This window comes from Scardinius erythrophthalmus, assembly GCF_964197995.2.
Source record: "Scardinius erythrophthalmus genome assembly, chromosome: 3".
NCBI classification, from domain to species: Eukaryota; Metazoa; Chordata; class Actinopteri; order Cypriniformes; family Leuciscidae; genus Scardinius; species Scardinius erythrophthalmus.
In genome coordinates, this window is record NC_138223.1 from 42,274,504 (window position 1) to 42,287,099 (window position 12,596).

Consider the following 12,596-nt stretch of genomic DNA (forward strand, 5'->3'; position numbering starts at 1 on the left):
ATTTGGTTTTACATCTGGCAGTGTGCAGATTTTTTTTCTTTCTCATCTCTGAACAATCTAATAAAAGAGTTTAAAAGTCAAAAAGAGAAATGAGTCAGCAAAGTAAGCGCTGTGTCCCTCCATGTTCTCGTCCTATGTCAGAACTGGATACACACACTTACTGCTTTGTGTGTATGGGGTAGGAGCATGCGATCACTGCATTGGAGTCAGGAGAGTGCGAGCATTGTGAACTGTTCATAGTTAAGATGCTTTGTGCTCGTCTTGGCTACTTTCAGTCCGCACCCGCATTAACATCGTGGGGCTCCCAAATGGATTTGGCTGACGAGCAAGAGACGGGTCCGTCCCTTTCGCTTGCTTGCTCACCAGATCCACAAGTTCCCTCGCATGATCCCAAAGTGCACCCTGGTGCTTCTTCGGCTCACGCAAGGGACGATGTTGAATCTCTTGGGTCTACAGACTTCAAGCAGCCAACCTCTGTGCATTCCTCGCACATCGATAAGTCCGTCGAGGAATTACTCGAGGTGGTTACTGTTACCTCCAGTATCTCTTCTCCCGGGAGTTCTATCCAGAGTTCGCCAACAAGGGTCTTGCCTCTTACTGATAGCACCGCGTTGGCCGAACAGAGTATGGTTCTCAGAGATAATATCTCTCCTCGACGGCTCGCCATGGGCGATTCTGGAGAGGAGGGACCTTCTGTCCCAGGTGGAGGGCACGATATTCCATCCCAGGCCCAACCTGTGGAACCTTCATGTTTGGCCCCTGATGGGTACCAACTTAGGGACACTGGGCTTTCGCCTGCCGTTATTGAGACCATTCTAAGAGACCTCCTCCACTAGAAAGAGTTATGCCAACAAATGGGGTGTCTTTGAAAGGTGATGTGTCAGATTGCTTCAGTTCTGGACTTCATGCAGGAAAAATTATCAACAGGCACATGCCCCGCCACTCTCAAGGTTTATGTGGCTGCTCTTTCGGCTTGCCACGCCTTGGTTGACGGGGTGCCACTCGGGAGACATCCTCTGGTCGCTCGCTTCATTCGAGGGGCCAGACGACTGAGGCCTCCCGTAAGTACCAAGATCCCTTCATGGGACTTAGTTAATGTCCTCGAGGGTCTGGTTGAGACCCCCTTGGAACCTCTAGAGTCAGCATCTGACAAACTTCTGACCCTAAAGTAAACCCTGTTTTTTCTTATGGCTATAACGTCTCTAAAAAGAATCGGGGATATGCAGGCACTGTCAATATCGCCATCCTGCTTAGACTTTGCCCCAGGAATGGTGAAAGTGATTTTGCATCCTCATCCTGATTACCTGCCTAAGGTACCTTTCTCAGTTGTACATTCGGTCACTCTTGAGGCCTTCTGCCCTCTGCCGTTCACAACGCCGGAGCAGGAGAGATCTCACAGACTGTGTGAGACTTCTGCACATTTTATATTATTAAACATATTCAGTAGCTTCACTGTGACACACTGTACTGTCACCAAATTCAGTTCACACATCACTGCTCTGCAGGCAACGGGTCAGACTAAGAGCGGTTCAAAAACCCCTAATGAGAAGAATTAAAACGAGGACCATGACGTCGCCCGGTATGACGCAGCCGGGGCCCCACCCTGGAGCCAGGCCCGGGGTTGGGGCTCGTATGCGAGGGCCTGGTGGCCGGGTCTCTCCCCACGGGGTCGGCCGGGCTCAGACCGAAGGAGCGACGTGGGGCCACCTTCCCGTGGGCTCACCACCTGCAGGAGGGACCGTAAGGGGCCGGTGCTGAGAGGATCGGGCGGCAGTCGAAGGCTGGGGCCTCGACAACCCGATCCCTGGACACGGAAGCTAGCTCTAGGGATATGGAATGTCACCTCGCTGGCGGAGAAGGAGCCTGAGCTTGTGCGTGAGGTTGAGAGGTTCCGACTAGAGATAGTCGGGATCACCTCCACGCACGGCTTGGGCTCTGGAACCACACTCTTCGAGAGAGGATGGACTCTTCACCACTCTGGAGTTGCCCATGGTGAGAGGCGGCGGGCTGGTGTGGGTTTGCTTATAGCCCCCCAGCTCAGCTGCCATGTGTTGGAGTTCACCCCGGTGAACAAGAGGGTCGTTTCCCTGCGCCTATGGGTCGGGGATAGGTCTCTCACTGTCGTGTGTGCCTACGGGCCAAACAGCAGTGTAGAGTACCCGACCTTCTTAGGGTCTCTGGGAGGGGTGCTGGAAAGTGCTCCAACTAGGGACTCCATCGTTCTACTGGAGGCAGTAAGTCAGACTTCCACCTGGAGGGGCGTGATTGGGAGGAACGGCCCCCCTGATCTGAACCCGAGTGGTGTTCTGTTATTGGACTTCAGTGCTAGTTACAGTTTGTCCATAACGAACACCATGTTCAAGCATAAGGGTGTCCACCAGTGCACGTGGCACCAGGACACCCTAGTCCATAGGTCGATGATCGACTTTGTGGTCGTCTCATCTGACCTGCAGCCGTATGTCTTGGACACTCATGTGAAGAGAGGGGCGGAGCTGTCAACTGATCACCACCTGGTGGTGAGTTGGATCCGATGGCGGGGGAGGAAGCTGGACAGACTCGGCAGACCCAAGCGTATTGTGAGGGTCTGCTGGGAACGTTTGGCCGAGTCTCCTGTCAGAGAGATCTTCAACTCCCACCTCCGGCGAAGCTTCGACCGGATCCCGAGGGAGGCTGGAGATATTGAGTCCGAGTGGACCATGTTCTCCACCTCCATTGTCAAAGCGGCCGATCGCGGCTATGGCCGTAAGGTCTCCGGTGCCTGTTGAGGCGGCAATCCCCGAACCCGGTGGTGGACACCGGAAGTAAGGGATGCCATCAAGCTGAAGAAGGAGTCCTATCGGGCCAGGTTGGCTTGTGGGACTCCTGAGGCGGCTGACGGGTACCGGCAGGCCAAGCGAACTGCAGCCAGGGTGGTTGTGGAGGCAAAAAGTTGGGCCTGGGAGGAGTTCGGTGAGGCCATGGAGAAGGACTATCGGCTGGCCTCGAAGAGATTCTGGCAAACCGTCCAACGCCTCAGGAGGGGGAAGCAGTGCCCTACCAACGCTGTCTACAGTAGAGGTGGGGAGCTGTTGACCTCAACTGGGGATGTTGTTGGACGGTGGAAGGAATACTTCGAGGATCTCCTCAATCCCGCTGTCACGTCTTCCATTGAGGAAGCAGAGGCTGAGGGGCTCAGAGGTGGACTCGTCCATCACCCAAGCTGAAGTCACCGAGGTAGTCAAGAAACTTCTCGGTGGCAAGACACCGATGAGATCTGCCCTGAGTACCTCAAGTCTCTGGATGTTGTGGGGCTGTCTTGGCTGACACGCCTCTGCAGCATCACGTGGCGGTCGGGGACAGTGCCTCTGGGATGGCAGACCGGGGTGGTGGTCCCTCTTTTTAAGAAGGGGGACCGGAGGGTGTGTTCCAACTACAGGGGGATCACACTTCTCAGCCTCCCTGGGAAAGTCTATGCCAGGGTACTGGAGAGGAGAATACGGCCGATAGTAGAACCTCGGATTCAGGAGGAACAGTGTGGTTTTCGTCCGGGCCGTGGAACACTGGACCAGCTCTATACCCTCTACAGGGTGCTGGAGGGTTCATGGGAGTTTGCCCAACCAGTCCACATGTGCTTTGTGGATTTGGAGAAGGCATTCGACTGTGTCCCTCGCGGCGGCCTGTGGAGGGTGCTCCGGGAGTATGGGGTCCGGGGTCCTTTACTAAGGGCTGTCCGGTCCCTGTACAACCGAAGCAGGAGCTTGATTCGCATTGCCGGCAGTAAGTCAGACTTGTTCCCGGTGCATGTTGGACTCCGGCAGGGCTGCCCTTTGTCGCCGGTTCTGTTCATAATTTTTATGGACAGAATTTCTAGGCGCAGCCAGGGGCCGGAGGGTGTCAGGTTTGGTGACAACACGATTTCGTCTCTGCTCTTTGCAGATGATGTTGTCGTGTTGGCTTCATCAAACCGGGACCTTCAGCATGCACTGGGACGGTTTGCAGCCGAGTGTGAAGCGGCTGGGATGAGAATCAGCACCTCCAAATCCGAGGCCATGGTCCTCAGTCGGAAAAGGGTGGCATGCCCACTTCAGGTTGGTGGAGAGATCCTGCCTCAAGTGGAGGAGTTTAAGTATCTTGGGGTTTTGTTCACGAGTGAGGGAAGGATGGAACGGATCGGTGCAGCTTCTGCAGTAATGCGGTCGATGTACCGGTCTGTCGTGGTGAAGAAAGAGCTCAGCAGCAAGGCGAAGCTCTCGATTTACCGGTCAATCTACGTTCCTACTCTCACCTATGGTCATGAGCTTTGGGTCATGACCGAAAGGACAAGATCCCGGATACAGGAGGCCGAAATGAGTTTTCTCCGCAGGGTGGCTGGACGATCCCTTAGAGATAGGGTGAGAAGCTCGGTCACTCGGGAGGAGCTCAGAGTAGAGCCGCTGCTCCTCCACATCGAGAGGGGTCAGCTGAGGTGGCTTGGGCATCTGTTCCGGATGCCTCCTGGACGCCTTCCCGGGAGGGTGTTCTGGGCGCGTCCCACTGAGAGGAGACCCCGGGGAAGACCTAGGACACGCTGGAGAGACTATGTCTCCCGGCTGGCCTGGGAACGCTTCGGCGTCCCCCCGGAAGAGCTGGAGGAAGTGTCTAGGGAGAGGGAATCTGGGCATCTCTGCTTAGACTGCTGCCCCCGCGACCCGGCCCCGGATGAGCGGAGGAAGATGGATGGATGGATGGACATCACTGCTCTCCTGCTTGTTATACTACAATACTTAGTTTGATAAAAAAAAATCATATTTTATGATTATTTATTATGAAATAAAATCAATAACTTAATGTTATACCTTTTTAGAAAAAATATTCAATAACTTCACACTGTTATACAGAGTAAGACCATCAAATTCAGTAAGTAAATATAATGCAAAACCTATGGTTGTAACTATTATGTTAGCTGCGTACGGTACCAATATAATTTGTGTAAAGAATATAGGCCTACTTATTTTTTATGTGCAATTACTTTCCAAACTAAGTGTTGTATAACCAACATTAGAGCAGTGATGTGTGAATGAAATTTGGTGTGTTACAGTGAAGTTACTGAATATTTTTCATAATATAAAATGTGCAAAAGCAGTGTAGTATGACCAGTGGGTCACCATTGATGTGTAAACTGAATTGGGTGGCCCTACATGTTGCGGCATATACTTTAAAAACAATCCAAAAGCCGCCGCAGGCTAAGACATGAGGAGATTATACTAAAGACGCGTCACGGTGCCATAGTTACAAATGACGTCACACCGCAAGTGCACATACACAACAGTATAGAAGGAAAGAAGAAATATCACAAAAGACTAATCAAACCCGATGTTTGGCTCCTACATTCCGGCCCCAAATTATTTCATAGTAATAATTAACCACCACTATTACCTTGTGGGAGACAGACACCAATCAGAATATGAAGAATGAACTATTAGTCCTTTAAAGTCCAATAATAACAAAGTTCATTCAATGTACAAGATCTTCACTGCCCTTCTGCTTCCTGCAGAAGGCAGACTTTGGTTATTAGTCTGTTCAAATAGCTAGTTTTGGTCTTAATCCGTACACTTCGTACCAGTCCATTTTTGTCTAGAACAGTATCCACAATTCTTCCTGTAATTCAAGTGTTTCAAGGTGCCATATCATCCACCAGCACCACCAGATCTCCTGAAACAAAGTTTCTTTTTACGGAATTCCACTTCTGGCGCTCCTGAAGTCCAGGAAGGTACTCCTTTACCCAGCGCTTCCAGAACAAGTCCGAGATGTACTGAACCTGTCTCCAGCGACGACGAGAATAAACATCCTCCTCCTTGAACAATCCTGGAGGCAATAACGGCCGCGATTTAACCCTCTGGGGTCTAGGGTGTTTTTGGGGTCCTTGAGATGTTCTGACATGCCCTGACATTTGTGCTTTTTTCAGTTGCTTATAAACATATTAATGGCAAAAAATTACACACTATTTAGCACAAACAGGGCTACCATAATATGTGAGCAACAAGAATGTACATGTCTGCATTTTTGAGAGAATAATGTTTATGCATGGTTATTGAAAAAAATAAAAAATAAAGTTTCTGAAATAAGGCCATAAAACACATTCTAAATATGTGCCAATAAGACTTTTGTCTAATGGATGTCATCACCTAGTGTTTTTTCTTCAAAATGATGTGAAAATCACCCTGCCTTATCATTCACATAACACAATACATTTATTTGAATTTTGCAAAGCACTTTCTGTTTGGTAAGGCAATATGCGGAGTGGGCGTCAACGGTTTAGTGGTTCACACCTAAGGAGACAATGGGGCCTGCATACTTAATTAGCCATTCATTCAGGTGAGTCACTGAGCCACAAGAATGCAAGAGCAACAGTTGGAAGCATCTCAATTCTTTTTTATTTTTCCACATATTGTGCTTGCAATTTGGCCTATAATATCCAAGGAAAACATGTCTAGTAATTGTGCAGTTAATTCTCATACTGTATTTTCAGTTTTGGAATATTTATCCTCTCCCCAAATTTGTCACTAATAAAACACAATAAAAAATATTTAAAGAAACGGCTTATATTTACCTTTTAATAGTTTGTTTACATCTACCTTGTAAATATATTTTTTTTATTAAAAAGGTTACAATTACAACAACAATTCAAGTGTAATCTTTCTTTGTAAAAACTAAAGTATACATTTTATCATACATATTTCAAAGTTAAGGATTTGATTGATTATTTGATTACTTTATTTTTGACAAAACATACTATATTTAACATGAGCCAATATTGGCAAACAAAAGCTGATTTGAGGTGGCAGATATTTTACAGTAAAAATGTATAATCTATCCAAAACTAATCAACGAAATGTTGTCTTTCATATGTCTGTAACATAGGTCTTTCATTTTTAATTTTTAATAATTTTCACTTATACAAATACATTTTATTTCAACATATTTCAGTCGATTTTTACTCAGTTTGCTAAACCGAAACATTTATTCACAAACAGAAACGCCTGACTGTAACGTTGTTTTTATGAAATATTAGGGCATATAAATGTTCATGTTCAGTTTAATGCGTTGCTTATACAAATAGCCTACATTTTATTTCAACATATTTCTGTCGATTTTTACTCAACTCAGTATAGCAATACAGTTTGCTAAAACATCATCATTCATTCACAGAGACGCAATTTAAATTTAAATTTAAATTTAAACTGTTTTTTTGCGAGCTGTGATAAACAGCGCGCATCTCTGCGGCTGCCATTCATTCATTCACAGAAACGCGATTAACTTGAGAAGGAAAAAAAAACTTAATACAGTATTCGGATCCTCTCTCCTGCAATACCCGCACTCTGAGGTAGATTTTCCATTATTATTATTCCTCACAGCGCTGCCAGATGGTGTAAACAGTAGGCTACAATGATATGATTAAACTTGTGTTTTCTCGAGCTGATATGGGGGGCGTTCACAGGTTTGCTTGGATTGCCTCAGTAATTTGCGTTTGAATAGCACACGCTCTCCGTGGGCAGAGTCACAGTACATTTGAATTAGCTCTAATGAGCTCGACTGGAATCGCTCTCTTTTAATACAGATTTCACAAGATGAGAATATTTGTTTTTTATATAAATTACCTCATTTAAAAGAATAGAATTCAAGCTTCATGCCTGTGTGTCTGTATCCCTGTTTGACTGAGTATTCGCTGAGTTACAGTTAATTTTCGGACGCGTTTCAGAATGGTCTTCACTGACAGAGAGAAGGCAGAACTCGCATCACGTTTATTTTTCTTTATTTGGCAAAAAGCACAACACTTTGTTTTTATTGTAAGTATACACAAAAATAATACACATTTAACAGAATCGATTGATGTATGAAACTTGCTTGTAATATCAAAGAATGGTCTTAATTGCAGAAGGGCCCCCATTCGCTGCATGAACCACTTCTCACGGTTCCAGAGCTTGAGGGATGTTAGTGCAGATCAGAAGGTCTACATCAGCATTGATCTCTGGCATTTTTATATCTCTCAGATACGACCATCTTTGGAGGTCTTTCAAGCATGAAATATTACCTTGATGAACAGGCATACTCTTCTGAGTAAAAACCTCAGGCAGGCCACAAAAGTTGTCCGAATCTAATCCGGCTACTTCCAAGTCTGACAGCTTATAACTGTCCACCACTTTCTCTTGTCCCATAGTTCTAAGGAGAATTCCCAGTTTTTTTCCTGTAAGATTAAGCCGATTCATGAGTCGCTCTGTACATTTACATTTACATTTATTCATTTAGCTGACGCTTTTATCCAAAGCGACTTACAATTGCTATATATATGTCAGAGGTCGCACGCCTCTGGAGCAACTAGGGGTTAAGTGTCTTGCTCAGGGACACATTGGTGTCTCACAGTGGATTCGAACCCGGGTCTCTCACACCAAAGGCATGTGTCTTATCCATTGCGCCACACCACCCCTTGTACACCCCCTGTACAAAATGAAGAAGTACTCCCTGGATCCAAAAACGCAAATGTGACAAAAGTCTCTTGCCCTCTCTTGGATCTTACTTGAACAGGCAAAATAGAGAGCGTGCAGTCCTGTTTACCGGCCCCAGTCAAACCACTGGACTGAACTGACACCACAGCACCTTCTCTGGTCATTTCCAAGCCACTGATGGCCTGAGTCAAACTCTTTTGTTTAGCTTTGGAGTGGATAGGCAACAACGTAGGGTGTCTATAATTGCATATTCTACATATCAGTTGTTTTCTGAAATCCTTACTCATGTGCCCAACGCACAGACATCCAAAGCACATACGATTTTCCTTCAAAAAATACATTTTTTCATCTTGAGTCCTTTTATCCAAAAGAAGACAAACATCCAACGAATGTCCAGCTTCACAAAACAAAGCTTTTACTATTGAATTCTTCTCCCTTTTATTCACAGACTCTACTTTCTTCTCAGCAGGTGCTACAGCAGTGGCAAAGCTACTGCCTCTAGCCTTTGAACCAGTTTGAGACTTGACCATTTTTAATTCTTTTCTTCCTGTCACAGGTGTATCTTGGAAATTTCCAAAGAGAGGATCACTTGCTGCTATCTTGACCTGTCTCTCAACAAACTCCACTATGTCCAAAAATTTAGCTCTACGATGAAACTTCTCCTGAATATCACCAGCCACACTTCTCCAATGATCCCGCAGCTTATAAGGCAGCCTTGTCACAATAGTTTGCATATTTGTTGGTACATTTAGGTCACTTACGGCGGTCCCCATGGAGTTGCAACATTCCTGTAACATTAGACTGTAGGCCCGTAAAGCCTTGATATCTTCAGCTTTAACCAACGGCCATGAAAGCACCTTATCCATATAAGCGGAGGCTACTTTGAATGGATCGCCAAAATGTTCCTGAAGTAATGACTTTGCCTTAGTGTATCCATGAGACAGTAGCAGATGTTGACAGCTTCGGACCAAATCTCTGGGCTGACCTCTTGTATACTGCTCAAGGAAATATAAACAGTCCTTTTGACTTTGTGTTCTCCCTTCTATGTTGTGTTCAAATCCTCTTATGAAGGTTTGATACTCCAGTGGATCTCTGTCGAAAACTTGTAAGTCTTGCTTGGGTAATAGAAAAAGTGACTGTTGCCCAACCAATAAAGACGTAATTTGATTTTGCCTTTCCAAAACTGTGAGAAAACGCTGATCAGAGTTATTCACTGTTACAGGTGCAGCTTCATATTGAAGGCGAGTAACTGGTGGATGAAAAGCACCCCTGACAGAGTGGGGAGACCAGCATTATTCGTGACAACAGGCTGAAAAGATAAAGTGGATGGATCATCTCTGGTCACAACAGCAGGCAGCCCAATTTTATTGTGTGTCTTGGGCCTCACAGCAGTATAACCTGAAAGCAAAGCTTCATCTTCAGCCTCTGCAGCTGATGGTTGAGTGTTGAACTCAGGGACAAATGTTGCAGCGTCATGGCTTAACTGTGTATTTTTTCCTTTTTCCAAATAGGAGTTCTTCCCATCTGATCTCACAGATGCATGAGACGCACAAGATACTTCTGAAGCCTTCTCAAACCAAGCATTCTGTTTTTCTTGTTCTTCAGGTGGGATCATAGAAATCACAACACCATGAAGATGACTTGCTTCATTAAACAGGCTTGATATATTTTCAAGATGTGACCGTATTTCTTCAGCACTATCAGCACTTTGCATTAGGTCTTTAATATCTCTAATTGCACTTTTAATCTTTCTTATTTTTGTTTGACGTTCTTCTTGGAGCTTTCCCAATTTATATTCGAAAGCCCTAGGTGTCAATGATATCTGCCTTTTCGCTTTCAATCTGGTATCACTCAACTCAATTTTATCTGCAAGATAATCCAAAACAAATCACAAAAAATATCTGCTAATGACACTTAAACAGCACACTTTCATTAAATTTCCACCCAGAAACAAGATACGATGCACTGGTCTTTATTTCCCTCTAAATTATCCACAAAAGCTAAGCTAAACTCAACCTTAGTCTTCTGTGCATACTAGCGGTGGGTATTTATGTACCTCTATACCGATAGTCTTGAACCAGACCAACCGTCTTGGGACCAGAACTACGGCAGCACTCCCAAGCGCAATGCTTCACCCGCTTGACACACGAAACAAAATACTACAAAGGGTAACAAAACAAACAAACCAGTACGATCACCTTATGTGAAAGTACCGCTAAGCCTAGCAGGGAATACAATCCTTTTTTGACCAGCAACCCACATTGTTTACAGTGTACTTTTCAAATACAAACGGCTGTAGTAATCAAAAGTAAGCGTCGATTGTAATAGAACATTTGTGAATGAAATGAAAAGTTTTACACGAGACAAATGCGCGTTCACGTCTATCGCTTAACAACCTTGAACAAAATCAAACATCCATCCAGAGTTAAACAACACTATGTTTGAATCTGCGCTTCATAAAACTTTCTTTTGACATATTGTTGCGGCGTATACTTTAAAAACAATCCAAAAGCCACAGCAGGCTAAGACATGAGGAGATTATACTAAAGACGCGTCACATCGAAGCATTACATCTGATGTTATTTTATTACTCCGTTTCACCAGCAGAAAGAACAAACACCAATCACTTACTTTGATAGATGCATTCAGTCGAGGGAAGATACATCAAACAGCGCATAGAAACAGATAGTGATGGTAGTAACGTCATTGACAGTATTGACGGTCAAAAGAAAGTTTTATTGAATTTTTACATTGTTATTGAATGTATGAATCTTCCGTAAATTTTGCCTGTTCCAGTTCTGAGTTTTACCAAGTCTTTGTTAATTAAATTCTATTGCTGCATTTAGATCCGACTACAGTCTCTGCTTCCATGCAGTTCATGACAGAATAACTGACCCCGAACAAAAGAACACACAGGGTTTAAATACACAGCGGGATGAGGGAACAAGACACAGCTGGGGCAAATGAGCACAATAATCAGGACCATACAAACTGATAAGACCACACACCTGAAACAAGGGAACTAATAATTAACATGACTAGCAGACTAGGACTAACTGAATACAATAAACAGAAACAAGAAACTGAATGTAAAAACCAAAAACAGAGAAAACACAAACCAGAAACATGACAAAATAACACACCGTTACAATTCTAGAGCTGCTATTAAGCCAAAACAATCTCTGTTACTTTAATTTCCAATTATCAATGTAAAGCCGCTTTGGAAAAATCTACATTGTTAAAAGCGCTATATAAATAAAGATGACTTGACTTGACTAAAGGGCACATAACACACTCATCTTCAATACCTATAGTGTAGTATTGCATCCTCCATATCTCCGAAGAGTCTTTAGTTTTAGCAGATTTATAAAAGACTAATACAGCTGTACCGATTCTTTCCGAAAACAGTCAAGCTCCTGGAGGTGTGCCGTGCCCATACAAGGACTTCCGCTCTTTGTGATATCATTCAATGCCAATACTCGAAAAAAAACTTTCTGAAACTTACGTCCAACTCATTTTTTGGAACTTTGGCCTTGTTTAGCATGAAAATGCAACTCTTTAACAGTGTAAATAAGTCAGAATAGCATTAGACATCCCAATGTTAAAATCAGCAAAATTATGCATTAGTCATTGCTAACATAATTAGCTTTATTAAAAACCGACAATCAGTAATTTGTGCAGTTCATCTTAAAATTTTCTTTGTATTGCAGATCCACAATGTGTGAGAATGGAAACGTTGTGCTGATGAAGGTTTGTGAGGTAAAGTAAAGATTACTGTTACTAGGAAACTCAGAAGAGAAGACCAGGATACTTGGTTGTATCTTCAGCAGGATTCATTATTGAGAGGACGAGCTGTCGGTGGCTGCAGTCATCAAGTCTGACTAAGACAGTGTAGCCTACATTGTAGTTTATATAGATTTTAGTGAGAAGTGCTTAGATATGGAGACGCATACAAATTAAGTGTCCAGGTTTAGGAACCCACCCTAGACTCTAGAGTGTTACCAATCCCAATCCAATCAGCATAACTATTCAACGACTGGGACACGGGGCTCCAAGAGCCATTAAAGACAAAGGGTGTGAGTCTCAGTAATCTGACTCATTTAACTTACAATAAAGAGAACAGGACTGGCAGGA

General features: G+C 44.4%; 1 protein-coding gene across 1 annotated transcript in view; it reads left to right on the forward strand.

Annotated features, from left to right (window-relative positions):
* Positions 1-1,268: 1,268 nt before the first annotated feature.
* Positions 1,269-12,596, forward strand: part of LOC308687897 (uncharacterized protein) — a gene marked incomplete at its 5' end in the record, with an annotated part of 80,752 nt that continues 69,424 nt past the window's right edge. Inside the window, one exon of the mRNA XM_081360722.1 lies at positions 1,269-1,404. Within this exon, the coding sequence (XP_081216848.1) occupies positions 1,269-1,404 (136 nt within the window). The remainder of the gene's footprint in view (positions 1,405-12,596) is intronic.